At 40.0% G+C, this 14577-nt stretch overlaps 1 protein-coding gene across 5 annotated transcripts in view; it reads right to left on the reverse strand.

Moving 5' to 3' along the window:
* IRAG1 (inositol 1,4,5-triphosphate receptor associated 1) overlaps positions 1-14577 on the reverse strand; it is a 98383-nt gene that overhangs the window by 27853 nt on the left and 55953 nt on the right. For all 5 annotated transcript variants that reach the window (XM_084893514.1, XM_084893513.1, XM_084893512.1 and 2 more), the window contains one exon: positions 4081-4204. In XM_084893514.1, coding sequence (XP_084749640.1) covers positions 4081-4204 — 124 coding nt within the window. The remainder of the gene's footprint in view (positions 1-4080; positions 4205-14577) is intronic.

Consider the following 14577-nt stretch of genomic DNA (forward strand, 5'->3'; position numbering starts at 1 on the left):
AAAATCAAGGCCTTCTCTGAACCAGCCCCTACCACACTCTCCTCTTCCCACTCTCCAGCCACATTCATCAATCTGCTCCTCAAACACACTTACTCAGTGACCCAGGACCTTTACAGTTACTGTTCTTTCCTTTTTTTCACTCTCTTTTGTAACGACTTTATGAAATATAATTCACTTACTATAAAAGATACAATTCAGTTGTTTTTAGTATATCACAGAATTTTACAACCATCATTGCAGTCAATTTTAGAACATTTTCATCATCTAAAAAAGAAACCCTGTACCCACTAATTAATAGCCACTCTCCACCTTTCCAAACCCCTTACCCCACCACCAAGCAACCACTAATGTGCCTTTTTTCTCTATGGATCTCCCAACTCTGAATATTTCTTATAAATGGAACCAACATGTGGTCTTCTGTGACTGGCTTCTTTCACTTGGCATAATGTTTTCAAGGTTCAACCACATGTAGTATATATTAGTATATTATTTTTGTGTCTGAACAGTATTCCAATGTATAAATATATTACATTTTGTTTACCTGTTCATCAGTTGATGGACATTTGAGTTGATTCTATTTTTTTGGCTATTATGAAAATGCTGCTAGTAAACATTTAGGTACAAATTTTTGTGTGGACATATACTACAGTACTATTTTCATTTCTCTTTATGATATACCTAAGAATGGAACTTCTGGGCCATATGGTAACTATGTTTAAGTTTTTGAAGAACTGCCAAACTGTTATTCCAAAGTGGTTGCACAATTTAACTGAAGATTCCAAGTCCTCCACATTGACATTGTTAATCTTTTTTAGTATAACCATTCTAGTGGATGTAAATGGTATCTCATTATCATTTTGATTTGCATTTTCCCAATGACTAAAAATGTTGAGCATCTTTTCATATGCTTAATAACTCCTCATATATATTCTTTGAAGAAATGTCTACTTAAATCCTGTGGCCATTTAAAAAAATTAGTTGTCTTTTTATTGATTGATGAGTTTTTTTAATATATTCTATAAATAAGTCCCTTATCAGATACATGATTTGCAAATATTTTCTTCCATTTTCTGGGTTGTCCTCTCACTTTTTTGATAGTATTGTTTGTATCACAAAAGTTTGGTGAAATACTATTCACTTATTTTTTCTCTTGTTGTTTGTGCTTTTGGAGTCATATCTAAGAAACCATAGTCTAACCCAAGGTCTCACATATTTGCTCTTATATTTTTTTCTTTTAATACTTTAAAGCATTGGCTCTTATATTTAGGCCTGTGATCCATTTTGAAGTATTGTGTATTATGAAGTAATTTTACTCTTTTGTATGTGACTATCCAATTATCCAAGAATGATTTGTTGAAATTACTATGCTTTTTTGTCGGGAAATTTTTTCCCCTGAAATCTTCGCATGGGTAACTTTTTTTTTTTTTTTTTTTTGTCATTTGTATGTTTCAACTTAATTACTACTTTATCATAGAGACCTTCTTTGATCTTCTACCCAATGTTCCATTCTCTATGTGCCTATTTCATGGTCTTCCTAACAGCTTTGCTATCTGAAGTCATTCATTTGTTATTTGACCATTATTTGTCTCCCCAACCAGAATGTAAGTGCCATGAGAACAGGGTCTGTGTCTCCTTGTTCTCCATTTTAATGGCACATAATGGGCACTCAATGAATATTGGTTGATTAAATGCCTGTTTATTGCTCCTGCTGGTATTTGACCCTGGGATTCCTTACCCTGAGACATCTCCATTTTGCACTCTTATTATCCAACCATTGACCATGTTTCTAGTTTGGGTTCTAGACCTGGTTTTTCTACTGAAATTTTCTGACCCTATAAGTTCCTTCTTGTTAAGGGTCAATCCAAAATTATGTAGTTCACATAGAACATGAAACAAACTCCTTTTGCATATTAAACTCAAGTGTAATTTTTCCATATTTCTTCTGGGGAAAGGAATCTTGAAGCTCTGGCTTCCTTCTTCTGAATGACAGCATACATGACAGTTTGTCCATATCTCCTAAACCCTGAACCAGAGCTACAGAGTTCTAGGCTGAACCAAGGGCCCAATTTGGAAACAGCCTCTACTGAAGCCAGAAGCAGGGAAGCTGATTTAGTGGTTGGAGCAGGGAACTTGGGGTTGGGCAACATGGCTATTGACATAATGCATGAGAGATACTGACTTTAATCTGACAGCCTGAACCACATGCTTCAGAAGCTGAACTTTTTCATGGACCATGAAAACCCAGTTTGGCCTCATGTTTGGTGGCTAGTAACTGTTAACATTCTCAATGATGGTAGAACTGCTGAGTCTTCCCTTCCTGGGAAAGCTGGGAAATTTAATTCACTGGAGGAGTGCCCTAATCATACTATCTTCAACTTCACAAAGGAAAAAGAAGCCGTAGCACTCTTATTCCTTGAAGACTGACAAGCACTGATGATGGTTTCGGTACTTTGATAGGCCCCTGGTATAGCTGGAAAGGCAGATCAGTCCACCATGAATTCGATTCCTGACTTCATCACCTGCCAGTATGTTGCTTTGCTTCTCTGTTCTCTCACTGACAATGAACAAAAGAAAATCTTTATTTTCTGCCTCCCTGGGTTGTCACTAACACCAAAAGACACATAGCATGTAAACTTGTGCTCTGTAACCTGCAGTGCATTTGGGGTGCTTCTCCTTTGACTTCCTGTCTCTGGACACCTCTTCTGTGCCTTTCCACCAGGTGAACTGGCCTAACTCACGCCCTCCTCCAGCTGTGAATTCAGCCTGCTTCCAACTTGTTTCTAGCTCTTTTCTTAATGTTGATTTAGTTGCTAGGTCCCTCTGAGTATTGCCCTGATGGTTCTGTTTTAGGTCATTACAGTGTGGAATTTGAACACATAACACCCAATGGGCAAAATTTGTTTTCCTTTCATATTTACCCCTAAATTGGGAACCTCTGTTAGGTCTGGTGGCTCCTCCCAGTAGTTTTGTTCCCAACAGTTAGTCCCCAGGTTGCTGGGTTTGGTGGGAGGCCTCATTTGCAGGCACCCTCCCAATCCCTTTTGCTTAGTGGTACCCTATTTTCTCTCCTTTATACTCTAAACCAGGGGTCTTCAAACTACGGCCCGCGGGCCGCAGAGGAGTCTGATCCAGCCCGCCAGGTTTTTTGGGCAGTGAGCGCAGCCGAGGTGTGACAGTAGGAATTAGTAGTTCATATAGTCCGGCCCTCCTGCTCTCTGAGGGACCGTGATCTGGCCCCCACTTTAAAAAGTTTGAGGACCCCTGCTGTAAACTATTCACTTTTCAACCCAGGGCCTGCTATGTGCTGACAAAATGCTAAGCCATGACTCACACACCATCTCATGTAGCTACCAATGACAGATCCCTGTTGTGTAGGTGAGGAGACTGAGGCTTGGGAAGTAAAGTGACTTTCTCCCCATGTGTGGAAAAGAGCCTGGTAGGTTTTTCAAGCATCTTTCTTCATGTGGTTCCAAATGTTCTACATCTTTATGCAGATATGAGACCTAGAATCTCTCAGTTATTTTGTGCACTATGGGTGGAGGGGGGGTTGCAGGGGGTCCCTCAGCCTGGCCTGATCCCTCTTATTGTCTGGGGACCTCTCTTACTGCCTGCCTACAGCAGAGGCAGGAGAGGCTCCTGCCGCGGCCACTGCACTCACCAGTGGTGAGCCCAGCTTCTGGCTGAGCTGTGCTCCCCCTGTGGGAGCACACTGACCATCAGGGGGCAGCTCCTGCATTGAGCATCTGCCCCCTGGTGGTCAGTGCGCATCATAGTGATTGATTGTTCCATTGTTCAGTCGATTTGCATCTTAGGGTTGTTTTATATAGGATGGTAGAGCTGGGATTAAAACTATGTCTCCTGGCCCAAAGCCCACCACCCTCTGCTGCCATGAGCCTCTTAGTGACCCTTGTGCATGCCTAAGAACCTGGCCCTTTATTATTCTTTTTATTTTAGATTTGGACCATTAGTCTCTGATCCATCTGGGGTCCAAGATCAAGGCTGGTGCACTTCTTTGTCTCATCTAGACTCTAACACAGGCTGCATGATACAGGTCTTCTGCAACCCGCGCCCTGATCTTACCTTCCAGGGAGAGACTTGTGGACCCGCAGTTTGCGCAGCAGCACATCAGAAATATTGGGCATGACATCCAAGCCACTCTTTGACTCTTCTTCCTCAATAGCTGGAGAGAGTTCAGAATGGAGCCCTAAAAGAAAAAAAGTGCTTAGCTTATAAAATGTCTGTTTGTAATCGCAGTAGTACTGTTGCAACTTGCTTCAATGGATAGGAAGAGCTTTTACAGTTACAAGGACCTTTGTGGATTGAAGGGACCCTAGTTTGATTCCAGTCAATGGCACATGCCCAAATTGCGGCTTGATCCAGCATGGGGGGCGGGGGGGGGAGGGAGGGAGGCGTGCAGGACACAACTGATCAATGATTCTGATGTTTCTATCTATCTCTCCCTCTCCTTTCCTCTCTGCAATCAATAAAATACATATTTTTTTAAAGAACCTAATTATATTCTAGGGACTTCATAATTATTATTTTGACTCAAGAAGCCAAAACTTAATTTTCTCAATTTACAGGTAGGTAAACAAAAACTCAGCAAGTTGAAGAATTTGTTTAAGGTCACAGAATTAGTAACTAGCATAGGAAGACTTCAAACCAATTCTTTCTGCTCCAAATTCTATGCTTCCTATTGCTTTCCAAAGTATCAAGCAGGCTCTTATGTCTGGAGTCAAAGGTTTGTTTCTGGCAAATGGAAGCTGGTTGGCTATTTGGCATAATGTTTGCAAAGGTCCCCTCTCTTTAGCAGGTTTTCAAGAAGCCTGTTGCCGAATTATTCTTCCTCAACTGACTTCAACAGTTCAATCATCTGTGGTCTACCTCAAAATCAGTGTCTGGTTCCATATCCCCAAAGGCAGGAATATAATTAGGATTTTTTTCAAGGTAAATCTAAGGTCATTAAGTTTTGTGTTTTTTTTAATATCTCAGAAATAAATGCCTCATAGTCAACAAAATGAATGAACAGGCTTTTGTTTCTCCTAAAACTATCCAGAGTCTTGCTCTACAGGCAGAAAGAACAAATGAAATATTTTCTTTCCATAAGTCTTTCTCCTGTTTGAAGATAGGTATTTTATCTCTCCCAAAGTTTTCCTTCTCCAGGTACTAGCCCATTTTCCCAACTGCTCATTGTGGCCCACTGTGGCCATGGCTTCTAGACATGATCCCCTGCCTGCATGCATTCTGGTTGTTGCTGTCCTAGAGGCTCAGATGTACTCTTACATGCTCATAGCTGAGGAGGACATTGGCACATGTCCCTGACATTCACATTTGCTATTCACACAGCATAGACTTGGCGTGCCTTACTGTGGGCTCACAAGGCATTTAGAATTAAAAGCCTCAAATCTCTTTTACTTGAGCCAAAATAAGTATCGTCATCCCATACCATGGTAATTTTCCATTTGCAAGCAGAAGTTTATAGTTTTGTTTTACCATTTCAAGTGGATTTTGACCAAGGAGATTTCCAACCTGCTCAATCACTTTCCAGAATTGTAGGCCAGGCCAGAGACCAGGACTAAAGGCACTTTTGTGGTAGCCATGCAAATGGAACTGAGACTGGGAGTCATGTGAATCAGAAGCCTTAACAAGGGAGACCATGCAGAGAAGAGGGGGTGTAGTTTGGCTCCAGGTAAAGAATGCTTAAAATACTTTGAGCTTTCCACTCAATCATGTGGCTAAATGGTTGAGTGTCAACCTATGACCCAGAAGTCACAGTTTGATTCTTGGTCAAGGCACATGCCTGGGTTGCGGGCTCAATCCCCAAGTGGGGGACATGCAGGAGGCAGCCTATCAGTGATTCTCTATCATTGATGTTCCTATCTTTCTCTCCTTTCCTTACTCTAAAATTAATTTAACAAAAAACATATTTAAAAAAATACTTTAAGCTTTCCAATAACAGAATGGTGTTCATGAGTTTTTTGGTACTCAACGTATCCTGGCCAAGTCAGGAGACAGGATAGTCAGTGGTCCTCTTTTTAATATATGTTTGGACTAGACATTCTCTTAGCTATCTGTCACCTCTTGGGTTCTGTCCTGGCATTTACTATTCTCTGACATTTCGTGTGACAGATGGTAAATCCTGTGTTGCTTCTGGCATCAATCTGTCAATAACCAGCTGAAAGATAATTAAACAATGAGCTCCTGAGAAATCTGTGTGGTTGATTGAACCATAACAAAGTCTAATAATCAAGTGAAAGTCATACCAGGGATCTTTGCCAAGAAAAGTGCTCTAGGTTGAGCACCTCCCACTAAAATGGCTGTCTAAAGAGGGACCCTAGAACTGATAGATCCCCAAACCAGCCAACCTCTTCCTAAGCTCAACCAAATTAACTTAATAATGACAAATTTTTAAATCAGCCAAAAATATAGCCACCATTCTCAAATACAGAAAAAGGTAATGTCTTTCAACATGATGGCCGGAGAAAGACAAAAACTTATTAGAAATAAAAGTAGAGCTCCTGCCCTAACCGGTTTGGCTCAGTGGATAGAGCATCAGGTAAAGGAAGGAAAAGAGACAAATTCCAAGGAGTTTGGCCACTGTGCTATTTCTGTCTCCTGCATGTTTCCTTTCTTAGAGAACTCAAGGGTCCCAGGTTTGATTTTGATCAAGGGCATGTACCTTGGTTGTGGGCATATACTTAGTAGAGAGTGTGCAAGAGGCAGCTGATAGATGTTTCTCTTTCTCATCAATGTTTCTAACACTCTATCCCTCTCCCTCCTCTCTGTAAAAATTCAATAAAACATATATTTTTTAAAACTAAAAAAAAAATAAAAGTAGAGCTCACACCCTTGATAACCATCAAAGACTCAGTACTGAGAGGAAGATGTGAGGGGGAAATACGAAAAAGTGCAGACTGAGAGGCGAGCAGGCAGCCTGCAGAGGAGATTCAGAACATTTCTCTAGAGCAGAAAGGTCCCCATCCCACATAGCTGAAATCTCACCAGAGAAAAACTGCCTTGCTGCTGTTTGCTTTTTTTGACAAGTAGGAGAGGAAAGGAAAGACAGCACAGTAGTCTACTGGAGCTGATTGTGTAGGTTTACCAGAAAGGAAAATGAAGAGAAAATAGGGAAAACATGCTTCTCTGATGGAGTGAGACACATGGAATGCCCCAACTAAAGCTGTTCTCCCCCCTCCGATCACCCTCCCCTTGCCTCCGCCACTTCTGAGAAGTAGAACAGTGGCCAAACTCCTTAGAATTTGTCTCTTTTCCTTCCTTTACCTGACAAGATAATTGAAAATAGATGGCTCACATCTGGGAATAAATACCTAAGTAGATTTTTCTATGATTCTACCCTGAATTGGTGAAGTAATCCATAATCCACTACTCCCCATCTAAAGAAATAAGCCCCCACTTTGGTTTAATAAGCCAAGTATTGGGACTATGAACAAAGCTGAAAAAGAGCAGAAACCAATCCCACAAGCACCACTACACACAGCTCCCTCTGAACTTCCCCTTTCCCCACCATCCAAGCAGTAGCAAAGCAGACACAGAACACCCAGTCCCCAACTAAATGCTGCAGAGAGAACAGAGGTCTCAGATAAGGTGCAAAAGGCAGTGAAAATTGACCTACATAATTTATCTGGGTGAAGAGAGGATCCAGAATGCCCATGTAAAAAGGACATGAAATAAAAACAAATGTCATGGCAACTATTTCAAAATACTGGATAGTCAAAATAGGAAGAAAAAAGGAAGGAAGGTATAAAGGAAAGGAGAAAGGAAACATGCAGGAGACAGATGTCAGGATAAAAACAGAGGCAACAGCACCGCAAAAAAATGCACTTTTGTGCAAAATGTATACCACAAATTCTTTGACTCGTGGAAAATTAGAACCTGACAAAAATGAAAATAGGAAATCAGAGATGAGATGAGAGGATAACAGAAAGATGGAAGAAGATTACAATTAAGGAAATGAATTGAAGACCAAAATGATAGAACTAAGCAAGAAATTATAAAAAGATAGAACTAACCAATGTGTACTAGAAAATAGAAAGGATAAAACAGATACAACCTCAAACTGAATTAGTGAGGAGGATGGGAGAGACTGAGATGAGCACGAGGAATGTAAAAAAGGGAAGATTAAAGTATATGGAGATGGAATAATGGACTTGCACTTGAGACATTGATGAGAAATTTAGGGATTATGAAGTCTCTGAAGTAGTGAACAAAACAAAAGAAAGAACATATCCAAAGATAGAAGAGAAGAAAAAATTTGCCCAATTGAGATAAAAGCTGAACTTGCAGATTGCATTTTATATATGTACTAGTAGCCCATAGCATGATATCGCGTGCAGTAGGCCTCCTACCACTGCTGCAGGAGCTGGCGGGAACCACAGTGCGCTGCTGGCAGCCGCGCTGTTTCCACAGAAGCCGGGAGCCATGCTGCTTCCGTGGGAGGCGGGCCCGCCATCTCCTCTCCTGGCCTGCGCTTGGCTGCAGAGGCTGCAGGCTGGCCTCTTGTCCCCCAGAGGCCCTCCACAGCAACGAAGCAAACATTCCACCAGGCTGCTCACACTGCCCGATCTCAGCTCCCCCAAGACTGGGGGACTCTGGCAGGGCTGAGGGGACTGGGGGCTGCCATCTTGTGGCTATGGGCACTCCCATCTTTGTGATGGATGACAGTTAATTTGCATATTACTCTTTTATTAGATAGGACTAGAGGCCCAATGCATGAAATTCATTCAAGAGTAGGCCTGCCTTTCCCCTGCCCTCTGCAGGCACCTGGGACCTGGGCTTCCTTTACAGTCCAGAAGGACATCTGGTCTAATTAGCATATTATGCCTTTATTCTTACAGATAAAATTCTTCTCTAACACCCTCACAGGAGGATAAGCAATCTACAGGAAGAAGTTAAGGACTGGAGTGCTGGAAATCAGCTGGTCCCAGACTTCTCTACAACATTGAATACAGTGTAGCATTTACAAAGTCCTGAAGAAAAGAATGACCCCAAATTTATAACCAAGCTGTCCTTCGAGAATTAAAAACAACATTTTCAAACATGCTAGAATTCAGGGAACATAGCACCTCTGAGCCCTTCTCAGAAAACTATTGAATTATGAATTCCAGCTAAACGAGAGATAAATTAAAATCATAAAATTGGGGATGAGCAGCCATAGTAAAGGGATTAGTGATAAGCATTAAGTCATTTTACATATCAGTTTAAGGCTTAAGCAACTATGGAAATTATGGCTACAGAATGAATATGTAAAGGTTATAAAGTTAATATAAAAAAATCATTTGTCATTTGTATATGTGGAAGTAAAAGGTAGGAAGAAATAATAAAGGTGGGAAGAAATGCTACCATTTCACCTTTTCCTGTGGGAAGTCAATCCAAATTTGAAACATGTGATGTAAAATAAGTACCTCGATGACTTCAAACTCTAATGTATTTCATAATATATATTTTAAACTTTTAAAAACTAATCTCTTGCCCTTACTGGTTTGGCTCAATGGATAGAGTGTCAGCCTGCAAACTCACAGATTCCAGATTCGATTCCGGTCAAGGGCATGTGCCTTGGTTGTGGGCACATACCCAGTAGGGAGTGTGTAGGAGGCAGCTGATCTATGTTTCTCTCTCATTGATGTTTCTAACTCTCTATCCCTCTCCCTTCCTCTCTACAGGAAATCAATAGACTATATATATTTTAAAAACTCATCTCTTTTTTTTTCTGGAGGAAGCAATTACCAAAATTCAGCAAGTTCTATAGTTTCAATTCACTTTAATTGAAATTCAGTTAAATTTGAATACCTTGTATTTAAAAAAAAAAAAAGTATTTCTAGCAATCTAACATAATCTCTCTCCTTCCTCCCTTCCTCCTCCTATATTTATGGGGAAGGGAACATTTGGTGTAAGTTGTTTTTACTTTCTTGTTTGTATTCTTCACTATTACTTGAATCTTAAAATAATGAACATGAGGTTATTTTTAACAAAAACAGTAAAGTTATTTTTAAAATATCTGTCTATACTAGCTCATTCCAATGAAAACATTTGTTTCTGGCAATCTCAGGAACTTGGAAAAGTAACTTTTGGAAATTGTAGTTAAAGGTGCTCTGAGCTCCAGGATCACCCTCAAAAGGCCAAACCTTCTAGACTCTTATAAATACCAAATTCTAGTTGGGGATAAACTTTCTTCAGATCAGTCTTCTTAGGGAGCCTTTTCCTTCCCTAAGACAGAGGACTCAGAGCCCAGACTGGGGTGTCTGGAAGGACTGCCCGTTTAATGCATGTCTCTGCCTCAGCCCACACCTCTGTCAACATCCAGGTCGAGAAACCCACTCACTTCCTAAGCATTGCCACCTGATTCAGGATAATAAAAGCCAAGTCAACAGCTACTATTTATTGAACATCAACTAAGCATTAGGCACACATCCTCATTCTTCCTTACAACAGCTCTGCAAAGTAAATATTGCTAAGCTCATTTTCTGGGGAAACTGCAAGCTTAGTAAAAGGAAACTAAGGCTCAGCTAAGTTAAGTAGATTCCCCAGGGTCCCAACTACGTAGTTAGCTGAGAGCTAGGACGCAAAGCCAGGTCTGTCAGATTGTGGCATCCTATGGACATTCAACATGTCCAAACTCAAACTCACTGTCTTCATTCTCAAGGGAGTGTCTCTGCACTCCCAATCCTGATTAATGACCCCATCACTGCCTCAGCCATGCAGACAGATGTCTGGTGGTCTTCCTGGTCTCCCTCTCTACCTTATCTCCTCACCACGTCCTGTCAAGCTGACCTCCAAATAGCTCTCAAATCTGTCCTCACAACCCTACCTGTCCATCTCAGTCTACAGTCCCATCACCTCTTACCAGGCTGTTTCCACACCCTCTTATCTGGTCTCCCTGCGTTCAGACTCTTCTTTTATAAGCCAGTATTCATAATGTGTCCCAAATTATTCTCAAATTCAATTTTTATCCTGATGCTTCCTTACCTGCAGACTTCTCTGGTTTTACAAAAGGTCCTAAATAAAGTTCAAACTCATTAATTGCCCCTCAAAGCCTTCACTCTCCCTGAGTCCCACCCATGCTCCGCCCTTGCTGTCCATCTCTCTGGGACACATGGCCCATACTTGACTCAAATAGATTTCTTCTGTTCCTGGGACATGCCAAGCACTAGAAGATGCCTGCATTCCTTTGCTCCTGCTATTCCTTCTGCCTTCTCTTCCTTGTCTCAAAGCTCTCCTCCTGGAAACCTGTCCTGAATCACTGCCACTACTGAGTTGGTGGCTTCTTCCTCCAGGTTCTTGCCTCCGTGTACAGCAACACCTCCTTCTCCAAGGCTGGTAGGGGACAAGATGGATCTCAGAAGTCAAATTATCAGATAAATGAATTTGACTCTTATGAACACCAAGTTTTAAAAATGAAAATTAACCATGAAAGATGTTCAGTACATGCATCCTGCATCCTATTTTCTCTAATTTTGGTAAAGAACTTTAGCTTCACCCCTTGCCACCTGCATAGCCTTGGGCAAGTTTCTTGTTCTCTAGATACCTCAGTCTGCTCAGCTATAAAATGGATATGACAGTATCTACTTCACTCAGCTCATACAATGTTTTTATGTGATACTGGTCTTTATTCTAATCTAGCATAATCCTGAAACATATTTTAATTCCTACCATCAAGGTTGTGGAACTCTATCTTGCCAGCTAAGTGGGATGTTGTACTCTAGGACATTGCTGGAGACATGGTGGGCAACCACATGTGTTTTGATTGATATCTGCAGAGTTCTGACTTCTTTCCTACGTTCTGAAAGCCCTGTCAAAGAGCTGCATTCCTTCTGTACCCAGGACAAATGAATTTGGAGGCCTCCCTGAAAGCTGGAAAGGCTGACCCTTTAACAGGCTCTAAACACAGCAGTTTATATGAGCTCACAGAGTAAACGCGAGTCTCTTGTGATAGTTTGCTGTTCCTTTGGGAGATGGGGAAGATCCTTATCAGAACATTCCAGAGTCTTACAAACTTTGGCTCTTCTTTAGTTTCTGAGGACCATGGGGAGGAGAGAGGGCGGTTTTTGCATGTGGTCTCTCCAGTTCTCTTCACAGACACAACTTGTAGGATGTTTGAGTCTCATAGGATGTAGGATCATTTGGAGGTAATTTCAAGCCAAAGATGTAAGACTGACTGTGAGTGAGGCAGTTCCAGGGCTGACTGCTGGGGATGCAGAAATGAAAAGGGCTCAGGCCCTGCCACCACAGAGAAGGCCTTGTCTCACCTGTCGTAATCAGGTCCCCTGGCTATCTCAATAGCCTCCCATCTCTTCCCTCTGTCTGCACTCCTGAGTCCCTTCCCAGCTCAATCCACTGGCCACAAGCCAGAGAAATCTCTGAAATGCAAACCCAGTTCAGCTATTCTTAGGACAAGCATTGGAATCCATAGTAGGAACTACAACACCCTCTTAGTTAACCCTCTCCAGCATCTTGGGATATTCAACAACTCATTCCTCCTGCTTAGGCTCAGCACATGCTGTTGCCTCTACCTGGAGTGCCCTTGCCCCTCCCATTCATTCTTTATGTATCTACTCAAATGTCACTTTTCTAGGAAGGATTTTTCTAGCACCTTCAGATCCTTCTTCCTTATAAAATCTATCACAGTATGAAATGGAATGTTTGTTCCTCTAATCTCTGTTCCCCTAGATAACAAGAACTCTTCTTATACCAGACCCACAAGGGTTTATTTCTATATAGAAAAAATTATTCATTGATATATTAAATGACAAAATTACATTATTCTTTCAATACATATCCAAAGCAACCTGATAAAATTTAACACAAATCTTGAAACTTGCGAGAGAAGAATGTTTCCTTAAAATAAAAATAAAAGCAAACAATAAGAAATATATAGAATATAATATATAAAATGAAATGGAAAAATAAAATCCTATATAATAAGGATGTAATATGCAAATGGTTGTTACACTTCTGTTACGCCTTGAAGCCTAACAACCAACCATGTGATGACCAGATCATGAATCAGCAGGAGGGTGAGGCAGTGAGCTACAAGCAGGCGGCCAAGAGCTGCAGGAGGGGGCAAGGCAACAAGCTATGAGGGGGTTTGAGGGGAGCTACAGGAGGGCGGGGCAGCAAGTATATTCTTATTTAAGTAAGAAATAAAATTATTAAAATATGATTGAGGTAACAGGGTTTTAAATCTTCAAATATCTATGATAAAATAAATTTCAGAGATATTAGCAAAAGAATATAAATAGATCAAACTATAGACAAACTAGTAGAAAATAGATTTATTGTCCCAATTAAAGAGAAGTAATGGTTTTATAATGATTTAAATGAAATAATGGAAGACTTCTCAAAGGAAAAGATAGGCAAAAAATATTTTATAAAAATTGATTTCTCTTAAAGAACACAAAACTTGTTTAAAAGCAAAAAAAAAAAAAATGATAGAATGAAAAAATAGAAAAATACAGCCAACAAATGGTTATTATGTATAGAGTTTATATACATTACCAACAAAAACAAACAAACCAACAACAGAAAAACACCCAAGATTCAAATGGTAATTCACCCAATAAGGGGGAGGAGGAAATAAATTTAAAGTTTGAACTTGCTTGTTAGCAAATTAATTGAAGTAATAATGAAGTAGCATTTCACACTGATACTAATAATACATTATATTATAGTTGTTATTATTATGGATTATCTGGTTCTCACTGTATTCTGGCCAATAAGGAGAAACAGCAAAGCAAAGTTTAGTGCTGTTTGTTCTCAGGAAAAAGGCTCCTCGCTCAGCCTTTGCAGGCAGCTTTATATTTTGGAGGCAATTCGGTAAATGCAAATGTTTTTACACTTTGACCCAGTGACTCTCAAGCATGAGAATTTATCCCAAGGGGGTAAATTAAAGGAAGAAAAAAATAAACTACAAGTACAAAGCTGTTTATAATAGAGCTCTTCATCACAGTTAACTGTAAACATCTGAAATCCCTAACAATAGATACAGCCACACAAAAGGATAGTGTGTACCCATTAAATGATAAATATGAGAATGAGTCAAAATACATGAAATTCGTTATGAAATAACTTTTAAAAGTAGGAATAGGAAGTTATATCTACAGTCAAATTAATTGTGAAAAAAATTAAAAATATGTGTAAATACTGGGGGGAAAATAGAAATTGTTGCTTTTTCAGAATTTATGGTGAAACTTTAAGATAAATATTTTCCTAGTGTTTTGAATCTGCTTTAAAAAATTAAAAATTAGAAGTGGATCAGTATGTAATAGTCTTTTCATATTTCCTCTAAGGACGCATAATTTTTTTTTCTAAAATTAGTACTTTAAAAATTGTTGGCTTGGAATGGTATACATACAATATAATATAGAGATGATGTATTATACAATTATATACTTGAAACCTATATAATTTTATTTATTTATTTATTTATTTATTTATTTTAAAATATATTTTATTGATTTTATACAGAGAGGAAGGGAGAGAAATAGAGAGTTAGAAACATCGATGAGAGAGAGTCATCGATCAGCTGCCTCTTGCACACTCCCTACTGGGGATATGCCCGCA

The sequence above is a fragment of the Pipistrellus hanaki genome, assembly GCF_964339955.1.
Source record: "Pipistrellus hanaki genome assembly, chromosome: 9".
Lineage (NCBI taxonomy): Eukaryota > Metazoa > Chordata > Mammalia > Chiroptera > Vespertilionidae > Pipistrellus > Pipistrellus hanaki.